The 24,904-nt window shown below is 44.0% G+C and overlaps 3 protein-coding genes across 5 annotated transcripts in view; 1 reads left to right on the top strand and 2 right to left on the bottom strand.

The window, feature by feature from the left end:
* The window catches only part of arhgap10 (Rho GTPase activating protein 10), a 42,657-nt gene extending 34,946 nt beyond the window's left edge, over window positions 1–7,711 (bottom strand). For both annotated transcript variants that reach the window (XM_047044440.1, XM_047044442.1), the window contains exon 1: window positions 7,112–7,711. In XM_047044440.1, the coding sequence (XP_046900396.1) occupies window positions 7,112–7,265 (154 nt within the window). In that variant the 5' untranslated portion in view covers window positions 7,266–7,711. The remainder of the gene's footprint in view (window positions 1–7,111) is intronic.
* Window positions 7,712–7,768: 57 nt separating this feature from the next.
* On the top strand, window positions 7,769–16,717 carry prmt9 (protein arginine methyltransferase 9). 2 transcript variants are annotated; one of them, XM_047045166.1, is made up of 13 exons: window positions 7,769–7,847; window positions 8,588–8,787; window positions 8,989–9,137; window positions 9,396–9,632; window positions 9,928–10,095; window positions 10,183–10,285; window positions 10,789–10,898; window positions 11,431–11,626; window positions 11,901–12,084; window positions 13,234–13,924; window positions 14,145–14,298; window positions 15,496–15,618; window positions 15,916–16,717. In XM_047045166.1, the coding sequence occupies exons 2-13, from the start codon at window positions 8,590–8,592 to the stop codon at window positions 16,183–16,185; spliced, it is 2,583 nt and encodes an 860-aa protein (XP_046901122.1). In that variant the 5' UTR covers window positions 7,769–7,847; window positions 8,588–8,589; the 3' UTR covers window positions 16,186–16,717. The 2 variants fall into 2 exon arrangements, with proteins under 2 accessions (XP_046901122.1, XP_046901121.1); XM_047045165.1 differs by lacking the exon at window positions 7,769–7,847 and adding an exon at window positions 7,989–8,213.
* A 96-nt stretch (window positions 16,718–16,813) lies between these two features.
* tmem184c (transmembrane protein 184C) lies at window positions 16,814–22,234 on the bottom strand. The gene is made up of 10 exons (XM_047045167.1): window positions 21,599–22,234; window positions 21,367–21,497; window positions 21,085–21,121; window positions 20,409–20,614; window positions 19,696–19,770; window positions 19,484–19,577; window positions 19,158–19,270; window positions 18,744–18,843; window positions 18,299–18,470; window positions 16,814–18,174 (listed from the first exon to the last, which is right to left on the bottom strand). The coding sequence occupies exons 1-10, from the start codon at window positions 21,713–21,715 to the stop codon at window positions 17,861–17,863; spliced, it is 1,359 nt and encodes a 452-aa protein (XP_046901123.1). The 5' UTR covers window positions 21,716–22,234; the 3' UTR covers window positions 16,814–17,860.
* Window positions 22,235–24,904: the final 2,670 nt, after the last annotated feature.

The following is a 24,904-nucleotide window of genomic DNA, read 5'->3' as shown; positions in this document are numbered from 1 at the left end:
GACTTCTCTGTTAGCTCACGCAGCCTGCCGTCACCTGCTGGGATCTTTCTGGTAATACAATTTAAGAAAGCCAAAATGCATCCTTCAGTATCCTATAAGGACAGGCCTGTGGCAATATGGCCTTTCAAATGCCTCTTAAACCTGACAAAATCAGCCATGCACTGCTGAAGAGACCCGTGCCATTTTTTACATAGCATGTAAAGACCCAATGTAAACCAGGTTTACATTATGTAAACATGGTAGTTTGTCTTGTAATGAACACTGTAGAGTCATCTTTGGTACTCGTTATGTACTCTAGGGCAACATTTCTTAGTTTCATGAGGACTTCTGGGGCGTACTTCTACATACCTGAGCATGTGGATGGCTGTTATTGTCGTGAGTCCCCAATTAAGTTTAGCTTTAACCTGTAATGTTTGTGTTGCTCAGCCGCACACAGCAGCTGTGTGTGAGCCTCTTCAAGTTTCTCTATAAAAAGAAAGAAATAATACGTCAGTTTCTTTTCCAACAGTGGTCCAACTTTGAGCAATGCTGTGATGGCCATAGATAAGTGTGTTGTATAAATAGGTTTGAATGGCAGTTGGCTTTTTTTCAACTTTTTCTCTGATCAGGCAACCCTCTCTGTAATCTCTTAACTTCTGCACAGCCAATGACTGTCTGTGTTGTGTTTGATGAAGCTACCATGTTATTTTGGTCTCCAGCGGACAGATATTTGGCACAGCTTTTGACAGAAAAGCTATTTATGGTCTGTTGTTATTTTGGGTGTGTCTCATCTGAGGGATTCTTCTTCAGTCGACATTCATGGTAACTGTGTATCACACCGTGGTTACACTGTCAAGACCATCTCAGATGTGTCTCAGTAAGGAACCCAGGGGGCCTCGTCATTATCAGAACATCTGCACCGTTGACTGGAATGTTAGCGGAATGTAACCTAAAAACGCACACGCACGGTGTGGCTATACATTTCTTAAATTCTGTTTCAAATTGACTATTTGACATTTAACGTGGAATAGCATTTGTTAGGCTTAAATGCTTGAGAATAGCAGTCAATCACAGAAACTCGGCCAAGTAGGAAAAATAAGAAGTGTGCTCGATTTGAAACATGGAGTGATATTAAAGGCCTATCTCTTAGTGTATAATCTCACTATTTTTTATTTTCTCTCTCACACAGATCGCTATCTGCCCGTCACCTTTATGCCAGACTAGACCTGGTCTGACCACAAAAGAAAATCCCCCACCCACCCAGACCAGAAACCCACCATGTCATAACAGCTGAAACTCCCAACCGCCCCTCTGACCCCTCCCTTCCCTCTGCGTCTACCGTCCCCTGGGACGACGACGCCAGTTTCCCCTCCAGGAAGATGAACCCCAGCAGCCTCCCCACGGCGGCTCGGGGTCCGAGCGCGACCTCCACTCGGCCGCCTCCTCCGTCAGTCTGCCCTCCGGCCGAAAGACGCCCAAGAAGAGACGCCTCTCCCTCCACTCTCTGTTCGGGCGGCGGCGGCGCCCCGAGCGCGACCCCAAGCGCAAGTCCCGCGCCCTCCGCGGCGGCGGCGTTGAAGGGATTGCCAGTGTGGAGAGCATCCACTCCTCCGAGGCGGCCCACAGGGGCTCCGCTCCCCCGGGGGTCGTCCCCTCCACGTCCTCCTCCTCCTCTGCCTCCTCCGTGGCTCCGTCCTCGGCCGGCGACCTGCTGGAGTGCCCGCTGTGCCTGCTGCGGCACGCCCGCGAGCGCTTCCCCGACATCATGACGTGCCACCACCGCTCGTGCGCCGACTGCCTGCGGCAGTACCTGCGCATCGAGATCTCCGAGAGCCGCATCAACATCTGCTGCCCCGAGTGCTCGGAGCGCTACAACCCCCACGACATCCGCATGATCCTGGCCGACCGCGCCCTCATGGACAAGTACGAGGAGTTCATGCTGCGCCGCTGGCTGGTCGCCGACCCCGACTGCCGCTGGTGCCCCGCCCCCGACTGCGGGTAAGATCTTGACCGGGAGATGTGGCGTCTATGGGGATTTACACACTTTTTCGGAACAAAAGTTCATGCACTTGAGCTCGGTAGTAGAACATTTCACTGCAGATGAACGTTTGCGTCACAGGTGCAACATTGTAACAAATGAAAGCGTCCGTTAATTGATTGCAAGTGAAGCGGTGACACTTCCGCACTGCATCCAAAAAATCAGCTTTGGCCCCCGATCCCAAATAACCCCCCCACAAACACACACACACTGTTTTCCAGGTATGCAGTCATTGCCTTTGGCTGCGCCAGCTGCCCCAAAATCACGTGCGGCCGCGAGGGCTGCGGCACGGAGTTCTGCTACCACTGCAAGCAGCTGTGGCACCCCAACCAGACGTGCGACGCCGCCCGCCTGCAGAGGGCCCAGAGCCTCAGACTGAGGACCTTCAGATCCTCCTCCCTCAGCTACAGCCAGGAGAGCGGGGCCGCAGGTGCAGCACGCACCTCAAAACAAACGCACTTACCCCCGCAGGAAAAAGTCACACCCGTTTGTTCCGAAGTAGCCAAGTGATCCCATTACATGAATGGAGGTGTGTGAAGTAAGGCAAACACCAGTTGGACACGTTTTTCAATAGCGGTTCATGGTGACTTTCCCTGGTGCAGCTGTTCTGAAGGAGAAGTCATGGACAAACCAGCTGGACTGTGGGTGGTGTCCAAGCTGAATCATCCTGCTGTACAGAGCATGCATAATTGCATAGTGCAGAACATAATGGTGAGTCCTAAATTGCAGGTGACGTCATCTCAGGCGTCAAGAATGAATCATGGGTCATTTCCCATTGGCGTGATGTGGTCCGTTTGACTTTTTTTTCCAGTTTCTGTTTGTAACATTTTTATTTGGTAGGAGTCATATCTTGTTGATGGAGTTATCTATTCCCAGCTCCAAAGTTAAGACACAGTGGAGCTTGTTAATCCCATAGCACCACACACATGCGTGCACGCATACCCACATATGCACTCACACACACACAAACGTGCACACACACAAACACACACACCAGTCAAACCAGTCTCCTTCATCCTTTTCAGCAGTATTATCAACAGTAGTAATACAACAGCCTACATCCAAATTACAAACGATCCATAAAAAGGCCTGTGAGCGGCGTAGTCAAAGAAGAATCATTCAATTGTAGTATCAACAAGTCCATGGTGTGTGTGTTGGCGCCTGTTTAGGCAGCATGTTTATTATGATTTCTCCAGGCTTATCTGATATGCCACTTTGGGGTCAGCACTGGCCTGGCCCAGGCCTTCGCACAGTTCACCATGTTTACATGACCATGCCTTTCCCCAATCCTTCCTGTTCCACTCGCCCATCTTTCCAGTCAAAGCAGTCAAAGCTTCGATCCCAGGCCCACCTTTTTCCTCTCCGGAGGCCTCCCTTTCTCTCTCTTTCTCACCAGTTTGTTCCGTGCCCCGTTGTTCGACCCCCTTCATCCTCTCTGGTGCGAGTCTTCGTGACAGCCGGGGTATTACTTCATTCTTACTCTCCGGGTGCTTTAACATCAAAACAAGCTGGTCCTCTGAGACCACGGGGAACGGCGGCATTAAGCTACACATCAACGTGTGGGCTTTTTCAAGAACCACTTGGACAATCTTCCAAGCACCTGAACTTCTGACTTCAGCCCATTTAAAATGATATGCTTGACTAAATATTCCTGCCTCTGGTCTGGATGGTTGAACTGGTCTGACAGGCTCAGTCCGATGGCCTTGTGTTCACCAAACTTCTGGCATATGTAGAGCTTGGAGAGTGAATTTCTCAAAGCAGGTAGCACTGATTTGATTGACAAGGGCTTATTTTACATAGATTTTGACTTTGCCATCAGTTATGCACATTAGATAAGGTCCAAAGATTTAGACCCGCTTCCATAAAAAGATTGCCAATTGGCCATCATATACTGCAGGAGCACCTGGACCATAAAAGGAGACAACACAAGCATCATCTTGGTAGGTATGCAGTATCGGTTTCATACTGGACCTCTTGTGTTTTCATGCAGATCTCAAGATGGAAAAACGCTCCTCCTGCATGACCTCACGTCTGCGTTAATGCGATTTTAATGAAAGATTGTGATGTGGCTTTTTGGCAGAATCCGTAATGCGATTAGAGGCAGCGGTGACTTCGCCAGAGCAAATCATCGTGGCCGTGCACCGCTCCGCCTGCCAACCGAGCCAAAGCCCTTCTCCCTGTTTGTTTTTACTATGAAAACTGATGTAGGGAAGGGAAAGATGAAACATTTTGATTTGTGAGTGTCACCCTCCAAAAAACGGAGGAAGTCCAGCTGTTCCGACAGCTGACCGCGACCAACCCAGTCAGCAACTGTCTGATATCACACAACAGACCTCAGATGTTTACTTTTGAACAGGCCTCTGATAGGAACAGACCAGATAAAAAAACTGGCTTAGACTACGTCAGCAGAGTATAAGGCGGCCTAAACCCTGTGCATCATGCTTTTTGCTGCCACCTTTCATAATGCTGCGGTCAGTCAATGTGTCTTGTGTGACACAGAGCACAGACAGACAGGACAAGAGTTTGTGTAGAGGAAACCCCCACTAAAACAGGAGCGTAACCTCTGGTCTGTTCCTCATCGAGAGACCACTTCCATGTCACAGCTCTTTGGCCAGGGCCCTGCCGACATGCTTCCTCCCAGAACCAAGGACTTTCCGTCGGGGGACATCCTTCCAGGCGTAGGAGTGAAGGAGTGGCCGGGTGGATCAGGACAGACGGACGAAGGGCTGGCCGGAGATCTGGGAAAAGGCATGAGCTGGGAATTCTGGTTGGGATGGAAACCCCGGTGAAGGGTCATGGAAGAGATAAAGACAAGCCAGTTTGTTGATAAAGACAGGCCTGAATTACTTAAGTGAAGAGTTTAGACAGTGACACTGCATCTGTACACATTCAGTGAAGATTAGCATCATGCTAAGTCAGCCACTTACAAACACGCCATTTGATGTTGCCATAAATCGGATGGTGACAATCACATGCAGAGAGGATTAGATGGCTAAGCCTGCCCAAATCAATTCCCCCGTATCAACAACATGGCTCAATGATGAGAGAAGATCATCCATGCAAGTCAAAGCCCTTTTGATTTCAGAAGGGGAGATATTAACAGAAAATACTGTTGATTTGCTAAAATGTTATCTCTGATCGCACCCAGTAAGACAGTGGGGAGGGTCTGTTGACTGCGGTCTCATGAGACATGCAGAGCTGAGTGTATTTTAGCTGCTAGCCTAAAGCTACAAGTAGGCTAATGAGAGCTTGACAGTGGCTTCAATCAACCCAGTGTGATAGGTAGGTTGTTAACAAGGACTTTTATAGATTTGATCAGACTGTGTGATCATCTTAGGACACTAACTGAGTTACGGAAATACAGGCACCAAATGCCGGTCCACACGTGAAACTTACAACCTCTATGACTTCTATTGCTTTTTAAATGCGTTAAGAACATGGCTATCTTAACTGAGCTAGCCAGGGAAACTAGGTAAACAGAGTATATCCCGTCTCCTAAAATAAACAGTGCAGGCTAACTGCTGGCAGACATAATGGATGGCCCTTTGTTCAACTTCGTTTGCAATTATGGTCATGAATCTTCTGTCTAAATGGAATCTTTACAGGCCAAGTCCTAATCTAGGAGCAGCTATTGTTCACCATAGAATCTTTAAGAACGATGGACTACAAAAACAAGTAAGGGTTAATCTCAAACCAAGATTTGTTTAGTTCAACAACACTATCAGTTGGTTGTGTCAGAATCCATTAAGCCATTTTCCAGGCAGATTTGCTGAAGGTGAACGACACATATGTTCGCCAAGGGTTGCCATTACAAGAACCATTGAATTCCCTCTTCCTAAGATCGTATACTGTCTTAAAGAGCAGCTATCATGGTAGACATCCTTCAACACAACACAATCAGGCAGAGTAATGAACCATGTGCCTACCTACATCACCACTCTGGTGTGCTTGAATTATTAGCCTAACACTGTTTGTAGTCACACTACTAAAATCAACACAGCAGAGATAATCACAGACAGCCATATGTCATCTCCCCCCCCTAAATAAACAGATGTTTTTTCTTATTTCCATTTATTGGGTATGTGGCCATGTTTAACTCAAAGAAACACCAGGGCTCCATTTACTCTATCTAGACCGCCGCACAGGATGTCAACAGGTTGACCAGCGCCGTTATTGCCAATACCAGTCTGTAGCTTGAATCTAATGAAAACAACAACCTCATCACTTTCACTGTGAATGGCTGCATCGGTAGTGAAGGACTAGGCCAAGTAGTAACAGTAAAAGCAGTTTCTTGTTAAGTGGGCTTTTGTGTATACTCCTCTGTATTGCACAGGCCCTCATTGGTACCCAGCCCAGGACATGTGAATACCAGAGGATGGTCTATTCCAAACAGAGCCCCTGAGCGCATGCTGGTGGTTCTCCTGTTAACTCCCAAAATGGCCAGCAAAACAGAGGCCTGTGAAAGTCACATGTACATCTTTATTTTTAGACAGATTCTCTCATTGGCTTCGCTGAGAAGAAACACTTTCTGTTGTGTGACAAGAAGAAAAAGTACTCTGGTTGACGTTCTAATCCAAGTCTATTGTTTAAACCTGTGTGTCCAGTCATGGCCCAGATAGCATGGTGAGAAACTGACAAGCACACCCGACAATCGATGCAAACATGGGAGGTCAGTGTACATACAGTACAGGGAGTTGTCTACTATAATGCTTTCCTCCTGATGGGCCCAACCCACTGAGCTCGAGTTCATAGAGAATTAATACCAATATTCACTGGCCACAACTGTGACTTTTAGCCCAACGACATTCACTTAATGACCAACTTGTGTATCATTGTGCACAAATACCGCTAGGGCCTCAAACCTCAACCTGTCAACTTTCCTCAAGGTGGTAAAACAAATACAAATACTTTTTTAATAATAATATATATTTATATTATATATTTTATAATTGGTCATTATGCAAACTGCTTTTGAAAGTTGTTAAAATTGTAGTCAACTGGGATGTAAGCCAACCCAACACCCTTAAAAACACGTTTTCCAAACATCCTGAGGAATAAAAACGTTATAATTCATTTAAAAAATTAAAAACTTACGTTTTGTTGCGTTGATAAGATTTTTTCCATCTTTGTAGAGGTCTTTTATAAATTTGTTGGTTTTATCCAACTCTGCCTCGTGCGATTTAATTTTCTCTCTGAAGATGTGACTGTCCAGGTAGCACTCACTGAATTCCAAAGGGTGTAATCCCATTTCTTCAGAGCGAACTAGCTATCTAGGATAGCTAGCATAGGAACTTGTCTAAAGCAGTTGCTGGAAAGCAAAATAACAAGAAACTTCTATTGAAAAGGAGGCTTTGCCTTTAGTTCAAAGACTGTTTCAGTGTTGTCCCTCAAGCTCAGAAATCATTGGCAAACATTTTCGTTTTCACACAAGACCTTAGCGCGCGTTAACTAGCTTTCTTGCTAGGCTACAGCTTAAAAGCTAACTAAAGCATAACATAAGTGACAACCTGTGTGGTTGTTGACACAGTATGCTTATTTGTCAGGCTAATTCGCAGTGAAACTTGTAAACTATTAACAAACGCAGCAAGCAGATAAATTCTTAATTTTAGTCCACGTCCTCTAGACATTCGAGAAAGTGACAGCAGAGATTGAGAAACTCGGTGACTCCGCTGACGTGATGACAGTGGGTGTGTGTGGTGGCAAAAAAAGTTATACTCCTCCCACGAGGCTGAGTAGGCGTTTATCCCGTTAGCTCTCTTTGAGTAGAGAACAAGGATGTTAGACGTTGTAAGACAAATCCACCTTCGTGCTTCTTTTCACATTCGAACTTGTGAGTGAGATGCAAATTCATATATTGTCATCTGGCCAATACGCTATTAGATTTTTTTTATTTTATTAAGTCGACCACCATGATATTAATTTCATAAGCGGAACTATAGCTACATCTGTATTTGTTTGTGTCGGCTCGAATTAAAACACGGACGTGTCACACACTCTAGCCTCCTCCGTCTAAAACAGTTGTATTGCAGATGTTTTAAGTTTGTCAACTGTAATTTTATTCTTGTCGTATTATTTATGCACAGACTTCAATGTCCTGACCTACGATTATCTGGATATGATGTTTTGACCAAATAAGCTGCATTTATTATGACTAATCGTTAGCTACTGTGCTAGCAGCTAGCTTAAGAAGTATACAGTAAGTAATGTTGCTTAGCTAGCCTGCTAACTGGATAAGCTGTTGACGTGTTCAGTTTATTACAACCAAATAACCGCTGGTTTGCAATATTGCAACACCCTGCTTGTGAAACAGGCAGTGGATAATTAAAGCAATCTACAAAATCTAGCGAGGTTTAAACAGGCACACATTAAACAACTATGCCTCTACAGCGCTAGTTGCAGCTGTGCTATTGTTAAACCAGATATATATTTTGTATATATAAAATAATTAGCGGTTAGGTAATACAATTCCAAAATGCATGCCCTGATGATTCAATTGATTACTTGTATAGTCTTATCTCGACAAGCTACTATGGATAATTGATTATATATTGCTCACACTATTTTTGTTAGAAATGCCTAACGCCAGTACAAGACAGAAGCGGGGGAGACGGCACCGTCGGGCGCCAAGAGAAGACCCAGCCAGGAATGAGCTGGTGTCCAGGTCATTAGAGAGTGCACAGCAATGCCTGTTCAACCAGGATTACGGAACTGCCTTTGTACACTATCTGCTGGTCCTCAATCTTGCTCCGGTGCTGAAGGACTTTGCTAGAGTGGGTAACAGTGTACTACTTTGCAGTTTTATTGTTTCAGTTTGAATTGTGTATTTTAGTTTCCTAACATCCTCAGAAATGTGTTTTCACTGTGTTGCCCTGAACTCCTTACATATGACTTAACACTATGGCTATATTTTTACTCTGTCCAGCTCATCCTGGCCATTCAGAAAACAAACAGCCTTTTTCTTGTGGTGGCAGGAATCCTTCCGGTTCACCCTTTTCAAATGGGCTGATGAACTGGATTCTTTGGGCCGTATACAGGACCTATTTGACTGCTATGAGCAAGCCCTGGAGCTCTTTCCTGTCGATGAGGTCATCATCAACAGTATGGGGGAGCACTTGTTCAGGTACCATTTAGACCCCAGGCAGCGCCAGTCTGTTTGCAGTGACTGAGGTCCAGTGGGGTTTGAATCAAATTACATTGATTAGTTGTATAGGTATGCTACCGCTTTATCTCATGGTTATTGTAATAAACCTTTCTGTGACACACTATGCAAAAGTATATTAAGTAAAAAAAAAAAAAAAAAGAATAATGAAAAGCATAATTTGAATAACGGAAGCAAAATATACAAAGTGGAAGAACTTTGTAAATCCTCTCTTTCCAGAATGGGATTCAGGGACGAGGCAGCCAGTCATTTTCACAAAGCCTTAAAACTCAAACCAGACTTCCCAGAGGCCAGGGAGAACTTCTATCGCGTGGCTAACTGGCTGGTGGAGCGTTGGCACTTCCTGATGCTGAATGACCGTAGAAGGAATCAGAAGTACCAGCAGGCAATCCAGAAGGCAGTGGAGGGAGGCTGCAACACGATTCTGGACATAGGCACTGGCACCGGAATACTAGGGTAACGCTCTGCTCACTGCCGGAAAATAGATGTGTTTCTTATCTTTTATACCATGGTCTGGGTGAATACTCGATTCTGACTGGCTACACCTACTAAGTAGTTCCAGCAAAACTGGAAAACCGTTCTAAATTAGGGAAGGAGCTGCAACTGTGTCCTTCAGCTACAGCAGCTAGTTGGTTCAATGATAAATGTGTTCATTCATGTGGTGGACATTAGTGGTGCCTGTATGTGAATATAATCAAAATGATGATTACACTGTGGTATCTTTGCCCCAAACTCCCTTTTCTCGGATCAGAATGTGCGCTAAGAAGGCAGGGGCTTCTGAAGTGTATGCTTGTGAGCTGTCTAAGACCATGTACGACCTGGCTTGTGAGGTGGTCGCTGCTAATGGCATGAACGGACACATCAAGATACTCCACATGAAGTCGCTAGAGATGGAGGTGCCCAAGGACATCCCTAGGCGGTACGCTCTCCGTCTGCCCATGTCTGTTACCCGGTGATTGAAATGATGAAGGAACACAAACTTAACGTGATGTTTGACCCATTTCAGGGTGTCGTTGGTGGTGACCGAGACAGTTGATGCGGGGCTGTTTGGAGAAGGGATCATCGAAAGCCTTATCCATGCCTGGAACCACCTGCTTCTGCCTCCACAGGTAACTGAAGGGATTTTTTTTAATGAACGATTGCTCCAACTGCAGAATAAATCATGTTGTTTTCATGGAAAAGTGCCATTTGTGCTCATGTGTCACTGTTACATATCCCTGTTTCCTCAATCAATGCAATTGATATGAAAGTAATCTTCACCAAAGAGGCTTCAACAAAAAAAAAACATGACTCTGTGACAATAAAGCCTGATTTATGACCTACAATCCTCTTATATAAAAGGATTCTAATCCTGTCTTTATCTGTTCAGTATTGGTCGAAACATTTTATCCAGATAATTTGAAGGTTACAGCACCAAACCCCTGTATTCAGTTCTACACTGAATCTAGTAGACATTTGTAGCCATCTAGGGTACAGCCATGGTACTACATGTTGCAACAGTTTTAAATGGCAAAAAATGTGAATTTATAGGAATGTTTATGCATGTATCCATGCATGTTCTTGTATGTATAGACACATTTAAAACAATACTGTCATTTTGACCTTCTTCCAGAGTTCTGAGGAACAATCCAGTGGCCCCTCTCTGACCGGCCGGGTCATCCCTGCTGGGGCTACAGTGTTCGGCATGGCTATCCAGTCTCAGGAGATCCGCCGGCACCACCGGTAAAAAAACAACCCAAACAAACAACTCATATGTTATTAGATACTAGGCACCTAAGAAAACAGTACACCAGGACTCTTGGTAATACTATATTGCTTAATACACATTTGAATTACATTAATTTACTCTTAATAACTGGAGAGCTCAAGGCAGTGGTGGACAAGTATCAAATCTACTCTAAAAGCAGGATGGCTGGACAGTTTGGGCCTCAAGTCTAGAAACCCCATCCCAAAACAAGTGAACATGCCCTAGAAACAGTGGATGGCAGAACACCCTAATTCAAACATTTGTGACAGAAGGTGGACCTCCCAAGCTAGACCCATGACTCTTGCATTCCTGTAGTCTTATCTACTCTTATCTATCAAACCAACCACAATAAAGGGCAGGTGATACGTCAGTACAAAGTATGAAGCTGGCCCAACATACTGTAAAGGCTGCTCGGCTGTCTTTCAAATACATGTATTCATTTACATTTATTGATTCAGAAACATTTGACATTGCCTCATGTGAGCCCCCCTCTGCTTCCCCTTGCAGGCTGTGTGTGTCGGAGGTGGGGGGCCTGTCCATAGCAGCTGCAGGGGAGCTCCACAGCCCAGTTAGCTGTGGTGCTGCTGACTTGGATGACTCCACGGAGCCCTACACGACAGAGAGACTGAGCCGGCTGCCTGGCGGGTACACCCCCCTCACCAAACCTTTCACGGCTCTGGACATAGACTTCAACAATGTGCAGGTCAGCAGCATAGCTGCTTTTTTTATTATATAAACCTTGACTGTACATGGGGGCTGTAAGTCACTAGGTGTACAAGTAATGTCTACTTGACGGTTCTCACATTTTCAGATGATGTGATTCTGAGCCGTTGTGATGTAGTGGGTGAGAAAAGGTGGCTGGCAGGTGACAATAAAAGTACACCATTTTAGTCACCATTGCAAACTCTGCTTCACACCATCTGTGCAGTGTGCGTTTTAGCCTTGATGCTAACTGCTACGCTTGCCACTACCTGCAGGAGCTGGAGGGTCTGAGCTCCAGAGAGGTGAGGAGGGTTCGTCTTCCTGTGACCCAGGGGGGTCTGCTGGACGCGCTGGCTGTGTGGTTCCAGCTCCATCTGGACCAGGAGAGCAGCTTGTCTACAGGGCCTCAGGAAGACACCTGTTGGGAGCAAGCCATCTACCCTGTGCAGACCCCACATAGTAAGATACTATCAAAATACTTGGTCAGTGTTAAAATGTAAAAATAGAGCTTGTAATCATCAGAAGAAAAACCTTTTAAACAAATCCATCTGGAAAAAAGGCATTTGTACATTAGAACAAAGTAAGTTTTCTTGGTTATCTTTTTTTAGTCCTTCACATGGCCTTATTTGTTTCTCTGGATAAAAGCATCTGCTAAATTAATAAAATGTCAAATGTTCATGTGACACATGCAATTCCATATTCCGTCAAATGGGGGCAGTACATATTGGGGAATGTCATGTCTTTGCTATGACATGTAAGGAAAGAAAACAAGCATTGATGCCACCAACACACATTGATGCCACAAGATACTGTGTGTAGATCAAATTTGGTTTGATTTCAAATCTCGACCAAGGTCATTAAAAGGTCTGAAATAACTTAGATCCCGGTTTGTCAAACAGTATTCTCCCTTTTTGAACTCACAAGATTCCGTTCCTTCATTGGGTCATGTTCCATTGCTCTTTTCAGTCAAATTAAGTCGCTGTCAAGGCACCTTGTCTTTCAGTTGAAGTTTGATGACACGACGACACTAATTGGCGGGGGCAGCGTCAGAGGAGACACCCCTACGCCCCCCGATCAGCGGCATCCGTTTCCTGGGCCGCCGCGGCTGACATGTGCACCGGGATAGTCTGTGACACTCTTTAGCGCTCATGAAATTCTTATAGCCCAATAAATATGCATTTTCCCCAAACGCCCCCTCCTGATAAGCCACGCACTGATGTAAGGACCCAAACAGATGTTATTCCTGTAGGAATCCCTTTCACTCTGCCCTCCCTCCCTCCCCCCCCCCCTTCTTCGAATCTCATTTCCCTCTTGAGCTCTCCCTACCCCTCTCTTCCGCTTTCCTCCCCTCCCCCTCTGCCTCTTTCTTCTGACGTGTGGCAAAGTGTCTTGTACCTTGCCAGTTCTTGTTTACTGTCTCATGAGTGCAAAGTTAGCAAGTTAGCTTCATCGGTTAAAACCAGTATAAATTCATGCTCCGGTTCCGGTTTTTTTCCATCCAATGTGAATTACACAAATTAAGATGATAAAGTGTCACCTTAATGACAAATATCTATGTTGTGCTGAGTGTGCTGACTTTCCTATAAAGATGGTCTTGTTTCTTAACAGATGTCACACTAGAGCCTGGAGATGAGCTCATCGTGGACGTCTCCTGCAGCGATGCTTACCTGAGGCTCTGCAGTGTCGCCGTACTGAGAGACGGAAGTGAGCTTAGCCTGGAAGAGCGTCTGAACTCGCCTCACTCTGGTCCTAATCCCGATCAGGGCTCGAGCCCAACCTTCAACCCTGAGGCGGAACTCTGCAGTGCCCTAGCCAGCCTCCAGACAGACCACTGCCAGCCCGCAGAGTCCTGTATGCTTGAGAGCTCAGAGATGGCCCTCCTCAACAACAAGCCCTACCATGACAGTTTCCGCCAAGCGCTAGCCAAGCTCGTATCCAGCCTGAAGGCTGCCCAGAACCAGGGTTTAGAGGTCAAACCCAACGACCCCTCCGACCCCTTCTACGTCCTCGATGTGTCCGAAGGCTTCTCCCTGCTCTCGCTGATGGCGGCCAGCCAGGGCCAGGTGAAGGCTTTCAGCTCAGTAGAGAAGAGCCAGCACCAGAAGGTTCTGGGGAGGCTCGCACAGGCCAACGGCGTCCCAGAAAAGGCCCTTGAGTTCTGGCTCAACCATGTGGAGGAAGACCAGCCCATGCTCCAAAGGCCTTCCAGGGAGAAGCTGTGGAGTGCCATCATATTAGACTGTGTGGAGACATGTGGACTCATCAGGCAGAAGCTGATGGAAAAAGCTTCCCTGGCCAGGTAGGTAGAGAACGCAAATGATGCTGGGAACGTGGTTCAGTACCCATACGAATGTGTCTGGGGAAAAATGCAAATATTGAAAATGAATGTCACTCACAGTGTAGTGTTCATAAGTAAAATGATCTATCTTAGCATTATCGTCACATTGATCTCATCACGGCCTTTGGTATCATTGTGTGTGATTAATGAGTGTAATTGTGTGTGCCCTATGTAAACATAGGTGCCTATTGGAGGACGGGGGCCAGATCTTCCCAGAGAGGATCTTGGTGTACGGCATGTTGGTGGAGTCTGACACTCTGCTGCTGGAGAGTGCTGTACAAGGCAAGGAGCCCACACTAGGCTTCAACATTGCTCCCTTCATCAATCAGTTCACTGTAAGTGACCATGTCCTAAAACATCTCTCATACACACACCATGAATGTACTTCAAATCCCACACTGTACATACTTGGCGTACCTATGCTTTACAAGTTCTGAGTTTGAGTTTCCTCTGCAATTCAACTTACAAAACCGTCTTCTCACCTGGCCTTAGACTTCTTCATATCTGCCATTCCCTCTCATGTGACTGATGCAATAGTCAATATTGACAGTTCACTCAGATGCAGTTTGTAGCCTTACATCGTTCAAACTCAAAGGAGTACACCTGAGACCAAACTGCGTTGTTTTTTAGATGAGGACACACCTGCAATATCAGCCAATTCTTAACTCTTGCATCACAGGACACGACTTTCTTGAAGTGTGTCTCTTTACCACTTACTAGAGGAAAACCCAGTTGGAACAATCAATTTTCACTAGAGCTTACACAATACATTGACGAGACAATTACTTTATTTATTGTTATAAAAAGGTTTGCTTTTGTTTGCAGACGTGTTTCACCTGTAACATTTCACGGAGATGTCTGTTCATGGGGTTCCATGCATGTTACAGGTGTGGGGAAACACTTTCGAGTTGTTTAACGTTATTTATTTTTCTATCTCGTCTTCGCTGACATTTCACTTAGTTTTTTACACTTTTTTTTTTTACATAAGCTTCATGTTTGTGCTCTAATTTTGGCACAGGGCTGTCCCAGAGGACGGCAGTTTGTTTTAACAGATGTTGTCTTTGAAGTGCTCCATCGAGGGCACTTGATAGGACGACTGCCACGCTGGAAACGCGCTGCCGCGTCTTAGGACATGTCTACCTGAATCCATCAGTAGTGATTACATCAGTGACTTCAAAGGGCGGGCTTCGGAGATCCCTCCTGCCGTCTACGCTTTTGTTCTCCGCTGTGACAGTGACAAGCACGCTTCGCACTCTGCTCAGCTGTGCTTCCAACTGCAGCAGGATGCCCATGCGTTGTTTTGTTTTTCGGATTATATTAGTGCCAACTTTGCAGCTCTCCTAAATGAATCGAATCCCTTATATGTCGATTTGGAGTCGATTGACTTTGCCTGCTGTAGGAAAGAACCACTGAAATGGAATGAACAAGTCCCTTTCGTTTCAATCATTAAAGGGACATCAACTAAATATGTCTAAAATTACTCTTGGGATGAACATTTAACGAAACCAGAATGTAATTCCCACGCTCTTTAGGTCCCTGTTCATGTGTTTCTGGACTTTTCTACTCTGGAGTGCCGGCATCTAAGCGAGTCTGTGGAGCTCTTTGTACTGGATCTCATGAACACAACTGCCAACTACACAAACCGAGATGTCAAGGTCAGAATCAGAATCAGAATTGGTGTTTATTCGCCATGAAATTTTGCACAGACAAGGAATTTACTTTGGCAGGACCTACCCTAGAAGCGGGTTGTGTAAATACAGACACTTGAATACAAACACATGCTGCTTGTTCTTCTGGATATGACTAAGCAATGTATGTTATCTACTTACAATGAATCACTTATTTAAAGCACATGTTAACACACCTATTCCTCACTCGGCTAGACTAACATGTCCTGACCATTTGCAGTTGCACTGATTTACCCAGGCCACCTGTTTGCCCCCATTTCCCAGGTCCAGGCTACCTTGTCAGGAAGGGTGACGGCCGTCCCCTTCTGGTACCAGATTCATCTGGACCAGGACATCTGCATCAGCACCTTCAGCCGGGACTCCCACTGGAAACAAGCTGCCGTGGTGCTCCACCAGCCCCTGGAGGTGAGGGCTGGGGACTGGATACGCCTGGCCGTGCAGCTCCACAAGAGCAGCATCTCTATATCTGCCCAAATAGAGGAGCGAGAGGGCGGATCTGTGGCTATGGACTCCACCAGGGAGTCAACTCCATAAGGAGAGAGATGGCAGGGTCAAACACTGAGGACTGTGCATCAGTATGTCAACTCCTGTCAAGTGTTCTCAGGAGAAATGTCAGTATTTAATCATGTCCACCCTGTATTGATGATGTATGGTATGTTAAGACAGGGTTTGGGCTATGGGTTCTACAAATGTCAAGTCTTAAAGGCCCCATAGCTATTTCTAGAGCACTTCCAGAATCATGTTCAGGTATTGCAGTTTGTCTTTTTGTGGTGTGATTGTTTTTTTGGTCAAGAATTTCTGTATGATCATTTTGTCATAGAATCCTTTGGTTATGGCTGCAGTATTTAACATTTGTTAAAACATGATAATTGATGTCAAAGATGGTAAACAAATACTGAATAAGGATTCTTGTGGAGTGTATCATTTTGTCAAAGGAAGGTGAAGTCATCAGAGGTGTGACGTCCAGTCAAGACCCATCAGGACTGTCACAGTGTCAAATGTAACATTTGCAGGTCAACCAATTTATGGTTGTCAGCATTTTTACAAATCCATCCTAAAGATTCCTTTGAACAGACTGCCACTCATAAGCACATGTAAGGAATATTATTTGCTGAAGAGACAATATTTGGCAACTTGAGTTCAGAAACAGAAACAAAAGGTGTTCACAGGTCCTATTTGAAGTTTAATGTTTTGTGATAGAAAGTTAAGGCAATGCAATGCAGCTGCTCCAACTGTAGATCCACAGTCCTGATTTGAGAAGTCTTTAGTGATGGAGATATGACACACAAATAGACAAACCGATATAATTGCGTACTGTAACAAAATTCTGTACAAAATCAAAGCTATAATTCATTGGTGATGGCCACAAGTTGCACACTTCTGTAGATACTCGTGGCCATCCAACTCCTTTACAGATAAACACAGGGCCTGTCAACAACCAACTCTACTTAAATCCTTGTAACAGTTTCAGTTCTTCTGTAGACACCAGACTCGCCAGGGTCTAGTTCACCAGCCTGACGGCTTGTGCTGTGGAACAAGGCGACAGAAAAAAAACAACACTGACAGCTGTGGCCAGAGTAAGTGCAACATGCCAAGTCCTACCTAAAAACCACAGATCATGTTCAAACTGGTACCGTTTATCATCTGTGTTTATCTACAGACAAATAGGAATATATTTTACGGCAAAGCAAAAAAATTTGTGTGTATGTATTTTTAACCCTGTGACATGTAGTCTGTGATAGAATTACCCAAATGGTTCTATAAAACTTGAGTATACTGATGAAGTCTTCAACCTCACAAACAGACGTCTACCGGTTACAAGACAAAACAATAGGAATTTATCACCTATGTTATTACGATATATTACTGTAATCACTCTTTAGTTCAATACAGTAGAATTAAACGAAAGTATCTAAAAGGTCATGGTTGTAGTGTCAAAAACCCCTCGAGTAACCTTGAGTGTGAACATTCTTTGAGCTGTCCTTGTCTGAAAGGTCCATCGCCCAACAACATCTGCGGCTGAAATCTTAATATGTTGATAAGATGTGCTTTTTTTTTTTTATATCTTCCATCGTTCGATTAACTTGGTTGTACAAGGTTAGTAAAAGAATGTCTGGATGTAACAGGCCATACATGGTTTCTTTTCACCAATCGTGTCTGGGTTTGATTATGTTGAGAGTCTCGCTTAGCCATTAGTAATTATACAAAGCTAAGTGATCACTATGAGATCTGCCTCTGCTGGCTCTTTGGTATCGGCGGTCTCCGGATCGGTCACAGCCTCGTCCCCAACCCCCTCCTCCTCCTCTTCCCAGGCAGCAGAGCTGAGCCCAGCAGGGGCAGAGAGTGAGTGGGGTGTGAGAGTTCTGCCCAGGCCTTGATAGCGGCCCTTGGGGGATGCCGGATTGGACATGGTCTCGGTGGTGATGGGGTCCTGGGAGCCTGCGGACAGCAGGCCCGAGCGCTCGCCGTCTTCCTCGGCCTCGCCAAAATAGGTCTTCCTGGGGCGGCCCATAACCGTTCTCCCTGTTCAGGGGAGGAAGTGGAAGAGACTGTCATACAAGTATGCAATACCAAGAACCCCAAAATCAGGAATATCAAAACATCTCTGAACCAGATAGTCAGGTGTGGGGGGGGGGGGGGTACTTACCGACGTTGCGCACTTGTTCGGAGATGTCAGCCCTGACGTCGGAGATGTCCCACATAGCCATGAAGGAGTCGAAGCAGGAGCCCTCCTCCGCCTCCTGGATGTAGGGCTTGTAGGTGAAACTGTAGTGGTGGGCAATAGCAGCCAGGAACATCTCCACACAGATGATAAAGTCCTGACAAAATGGATGACAGCACAGCTCAGTTGAATATGGAGGATAAAACACTAGTGTGCTTATCAAGCTTTTCTACCGTAGCCTTGTAAAACCACATACCATTAAATGTGAGTTGTGGTATGTACATCAAGCATTCATACTTAAAAATGCCACAATAAAAATAAATACAGCACTCCCCGAACTAATCACACCACATCTACCAGAGGGGCATTCCATCCATCTTGGATGAAGACGGAGCACAAACATGACTGACAACAAGTGAGCCAAGTTTACCTGCAAGCCTGTTGCCACAGCTTCCACACTGTCCCAATCCCACGTGTGTCTCTCTGAGATCACTCCCACCTTGACCAGGAAAGCAATGAACACAGCTTGCCTATCAAGAAGAGAAAGAGAGAAAAACAGCTGGTGGAAATCAATTCTAAACACAAACCGCCAACACAGAAACCTTTTTGCCAATTACTGTGCATGTCTTAAACCGACTTTGCTTTGCAAACGACTTCTACACATGCAACTCAGGAAATCGTTCCATATGGTTGGAATAGATGGGATGTCAAACCCAGGCCTGTTTAATACACATCCAGATATGGGAGGATATTTATTAAAATGGTAAACACAGCGGATATAAACCACTGAAGTAGAGGAGAGTCAGGAAATGAAAACTAGGTCCTCTGAAGTTTTGAAACTTACCAGAAGGAGACAAACACCACCAGTTTGACACACAGGAACTTGCCAACTGGCTTAATAGGGCTCAGCTCTTCTCTCAGGGCTCTGTAGAAAAGCACCAGACAGTACATGGCAAACTGACAAAGAGGGAGAGAAAGAGACAGAAAACATTGTCAGGGAGATGTACACGTAGCAATGATAAAAAAAGAACAATAGAAGTCAGAAATTCAGTAGTGAAAAATAAAACCAATACTCCATAGTAGGGGACCAGTGCAAAGAAACACATTCACAATAGCAAAGGCTGATTCAAGATGAGCTGACTTAACGCTGATCAGGAAAATCAGTCATACCAGCTGGGATAGATTGTTGAAAATGACCAGGTAGGTCCAGGCATTGGTTGAGCTGAAGTTGCCTTCGTCATAGACACCACATAGCTGACAGATTCTGGAAGACAATGTATCAAATGTATCATATTAATGATAATATTAATACAACCTGCTGGCAACCTAGCTATGGTACTGTATTAAAGTAGCAGTTATCAAGTGGAACAAGATGCACCTACAGAGCTATAACTGTTGTGACAGGCCTCACGACTGTGTACTGCAACACTCCCAGCTTGCATCTCAATAGCAGCACCCTGCCAAAAGACAAAACGACCACAAAGTAAGAACATGTCTTATTTAGGTAATCATATAAATTAGTGGTCATAAGTTAGGTTAACCAATGAAACATCCTCCCTCAAAAGTTGATTCCTAATCTTCCAATCACATGCTTTGCTTTTTAATATGTAGGCCCTATGCTTAAGGACTGTGCAGTGTTTGTTCCTCAGTAAGCTTCTGAACATAACACATACCGGTACATAGAGTAAATGGTTAATTATGTTATTCTGCAATTTTCTCTTGTGAGAATGCTGCTCCACTTTCACCAAAAAAGTTTTTAATTAGCTACAGAAAGGCATGTTGTGAATACTGGGCTTGCCTGACCAGAACTCATTTACAGCTGGCAAATGAAGGCCTACAACAGCCCAGAACCTATATCCTTCCAGAAATCAGTCAGGGATTTGATGTTTTTTTTCTTTAACCATTGTGAATCATTACATAGACAATCAGTGTCTACAAAATCAAACGCACATGGTGTAATATATATGGGGTGTAAACATACTTACCCAGTACTTTGTTCTCTACTGCCCAGAAAACTATAAACCCCAACTAACCCTAAAACTCTTGCCCTACCAAGACAATCATGACTACAAATAGAGATAGAAAGAGGACTCACTCTCCCATGGGCCATGGCGGGCAGCAGCAGAGGGGGGGGAGGTGTTTCTGCTGCTCTTGGACTTCCAGCATCAATGCCAGGCTGGGGTACTGGTTCCCCAGGTAGTTGAGCAGGAAGATCATGAAGTTGTAGATGACATAAGCCTCATAGCACTCTCTGCAGGTGTCCACATAGATGGCTATGCTAGGGTACTTCAATGCAATCCACTGCATGGGAGAGAATGGGGAGGAAGAGGAGCGTGAAGGAAGAGGGTTGTGGCTGTGACCGTTGTATTTTCGACGGAGCATTCGATTCAAATGTTTAACATGTTGTCGTGCGTGTATGTTGAAGGATCGGTGGATTGAAAACTGAAGGGAACTTTGCCATGGTCAGGGGTATTATTAGTCAGGGTCGGGGTATTATTAGTGCTGTTTTGAACAGGCATTCTGTTTTCTGGAGAGGACTAATGAGCATCTTGTGACAGGGAGACTTTGACTCGTGACATGGAAATGTGCCATGGGAATGAGTTGGAGGTCAATTTAAGATGAAGTACCATGCTTCTGAGTCATGTATTATGCTGCTTCAGCTAGTAACTTTATTTAGACAATCCAGCCTGCTTTCATGTGTAACATTAATGATAACTAACAGTTTGTTTGTGTCAGACCATGTGTGTCCAAGTACATAGGTAATTACTTACACTGTCCAAGCTGTAAATTGGGACCATCCATAAGATTCTGTAAAGCAAAAAAGGAGCAAGTCATACTCACAATCAAGCACATTGTGACCATTGGTTTTTACTCTTATAGTATGTCCCCCATAATATACAATTACCAATTAGGTCTATGTACCTACATGGGAACTGGAGTTCATAAAAGGGTGATCCCAAAGCAGTATAGCAATGAATGTTTGTTACAACTGTAAAGTATACTTGGTAAAGGACATTTGGTAAAGTGTGAATTGTAACAGAAAGCATACATGCCTTATAATGGGCTTCTGTAACTCAGGTTGAGTGTAGTTTACTAAGTGTTGCAGGATACCCCATAATGATATGGGTATGGTCATAAACACAAAAATCCCTGCGATGAACCATGCTTTGTTGTGAGTGGCGACCTGGTAAACAAAATCAACATGTTATATTGATATACTTCCCGGGAATAAGAATTGCTTATGTGGCATACATAAAACTATGCAATTGCACTACGTCAACTGACCTCGGATTTCTGTAGCTCCCAAATGCATAGGGGTAGCACGACCAGAAGTAGCAGGATATATAATAGTACGACCAAAGGACGGATCCATCTCCTCCAGTTCCCACAAGTGCAAGGCATATTTCTGTCAATGCTAAGCTATCCAGTCACTAAGCTGGCTGTATAGCTACATTCACAAAGTAGGAGAGTACAACGCTAGCTTGCTAGCAATCCAGCTATAAAATCGAATCGTCACTGTCTATTTCTTGGTCCTGATTGTCAGCAGGTATACATTTAACCAACTCTTTCAAATGCCTTAAAACATGTTGATAACATGCCTGTAAGCAAGAAGCTGTCGTGAGTTGTTAATATTTAATTTGTGTTTCAGTAGCTAGCTACCTGAGTTGGCTGGTAGCTAGCCAGTCAGCTGATTCATTGTACACAAACTATGACACCACGCTCACGCTGTTTGTTTTCCTCTCGAAAAACCCTGAACACTGACCTAAACCCCAAAATAATAAGGACATAAATGATCGAAATTGATCTTCAGCCTAATGACGGCCAGCGTTGAATTAAATCATTAGTCATAAGGTCAATTTCTAAAAGTTCATAAATGTTCATTGGACTTCCTGTTGATGTTCTGAACAAGCCCCGCCCATATTTTCTAACCGATTGGATAGTAAAAGTACGCAATGAATCAAGACAATTTTGATTGTCCAGATCTACGATCAATCTAAAAGGGACGGCAGCATGTTCTAATTCCACATGCACATACTTTTTTATAGTTTGGTTGATATGCTTGTGCATGCTATTTCCACTAGATGGCAACGTACATCAAATTAAAGAAAATGTGCACTGTGAAGATGATGAAAAAAATTGTATACTATTACTATAACTAGAGACAGTAAATCATGTTTTTTATTGTTGCGATGGCCACTGCAATCCTCATTGTGTTTCCGATAGAATTTGTGAGTGTAAATCTCTTTCTGTCACTCTTTTCCTCCCCCTCTCTTTCCCTCTTACTTTCTGTCTCAACTAGCCTATCTGTAAAACATTAGCTGCCTGCAAATAAAATGTTCAAATTAAGATTCCTAAGAAGTGAGAAATGGTGTGCGGGCGCCTGCAAAAGCTTTTAGAAAGATGCAACTCGACACAAAATGTAAAACATGTTAAGTCATTTGTCCATTGTGTAAAACCAAATGGCAAAGCACACTCCTCATAATGACCAATAATTGTCTTTATTTCCACTTGTGACATTTATCAGAAGGTTTAAGCTCCTTACCGGTGAAGCTAAACCACAACAGAAGCATTGTGACCTCGGAGCAGAAGAGTCAAGGAATGCGGATTCTGGCATGTCTTTATAAGAACCACAAACACAGATTGTTTACAGAATGCCTGTTTTTTTGCCCTTCTCGCGCAAAGTCCATTCATAGGCATAAAAGCATACTACATGTATAGGATTTTATTTGGAATCAAATGTTAACCATATTCAATTGAAAATTATATACAAAAAATATCTGATAACTCTTTAGATCGATGTGTTAGTAATACGTTTCTTTAATACATATTAATGTTAAAAAGCCTATTCTCTATTAATGAATGCTTATCTAATCTTACAATCCACTAACCCTCACTAATATTATGAACACATATATATAGTCTCATTAACGCATGTTAAAAAGCATCTTAAAACAGTTTTATACCTAACTAATACTTATTACAAGCACCTGGATCTAAAGTTTTACCAAATATATGGTTGATAACTTGACCTTTTTTTGTGATACTTGTTTCAAGTGTTTCCTCATCTTCATGTTTTCAGCATACTGTCTTTCTCCGATTAGTTGGGGTGAAAGGTTTTGTCTATCCTCCACTAGATATAGGAAGAATAACCTGCAGAAATGATGGTTTTCAGTGCTGCATGACTTAAAGTCAGTGCTGGGAACTGTACTAATGTCTTGGCCTACCTTGGTGTGTATCATTAGAGACCTGCTCTGTTTAAATACAACCTCTGGCAGTCACGAACCAAGAATCCCAGCTAACATGCAACCCACAGGTTTTAGCCCCCAACACGGTCCGACTCAATTACTCTCACAATGAGGACGGGGAGTTAAACAGTGCTTTACACACGAAAGGTTCCTTGCCTGAACTTTTCCATGATGAGGGCAGATGTTAATACCTATAACAAAATAATCATTGCCTGGCAATGTTCTCTCATTGTTTTTTCTGGGAATGGATATCAAGGAATGCAGGCTTCGGCCAGCAATTTGTTCCCCACTTGTCATGCCATTTTGCTTCAAGATTTTATACTTAAACATGATGTACTATAAAAAAATGAAAATCAACCTGTAGATGAGACTGAATCTTTCTCTCCTGTTGTTTGTAGAGCAAGGGATGGACTTAGAGAGTAAGAAAGAGAAAAAGAGGGAGAGAGTGAACATGTGTGTTTGAGTGTGTGTGTGAAAGAGACATGTCTAGTTACTACATTTTTCTCTCTTTCTTTGTCTATCTCTTGCTCTCTTTATGAAATGAGGGGAGCCGGAACTTTCCTCTGCGTCGCGCCATCCTTCTACTGCCCCACAGTCACAGAAATCACTGGTTGTTGCAGGACAGATTGTTCATGAATTTTGGATCCATCCTTTGGCTTTTATGAATTAGAGATAGTCTTTGCCACAGTCGTCAAAGCAAGTGCCTTGGTGGATGGCTTGGAAGGACTGCCATGCACAATGGTATAAGGAGCACAACTATTTAAGAACAGGGTAGATAAACATCTGCTCTGTTTGATCAATCTGAAAACAACATATTTCAGCACAGACAATTCGACATCCATTGCACACTACTAAGTTGCAGTAACACAGCTAAAGATACAACATATAAGCTCCTTTAGGTTCAGTAACCCACTGATGGCACAAGGTCCCAGAAAACCATCCCTGAAAACGTACACAAGCATAGAGGGGAATTCTGTGCGATAAGCCATACTGTTTCAGTGCAGAGGTGGAGACACGTTGTCTGTTCCTTGACTTGCATCAAGAGGAATGGTATCAGCCAAAGTGCACCTCCTTTGTCAGGGGAATACACAAGTCTGCAATTATTCACCAATTATTTATTTATCTTAATACATCTGCCCAAGGCTTGTGTCTTAGGAAGTGTTCAAATTCACACAGGGAGCTGATTGTACTTGTACAGCTTCCACAACTGACAAAGTAGGATATAAACCATATTCTTAGGAGATATAGCTCCATTCTGAACACTTCACTTGGAAATAAAACAATTGTGTTGTATTTATAATCAGAGACAGACTGTTTGAATTCTTTATGGTTTATGAACTAATAT

This window comes from Hypomesus transpacificus, chromosome 22, assembly GCF_021917145.1.
Source record: "Hypomesus transpacificus isolate Combined female chromosome 22, fHypTra1, whole genome shotgun sequence".
Classification (NCBI taxonomy): Eukaryota; Metazoa; Chordata; class Actinopteri; order Osmeriformes; family Osmeridae; genus Hypomesus; species Hypomesus transpacificus.
Note: the sequence above shows the minus strand (reverse complement) of the source record. Positions and strands in the feature narration are given on the sequence as shown.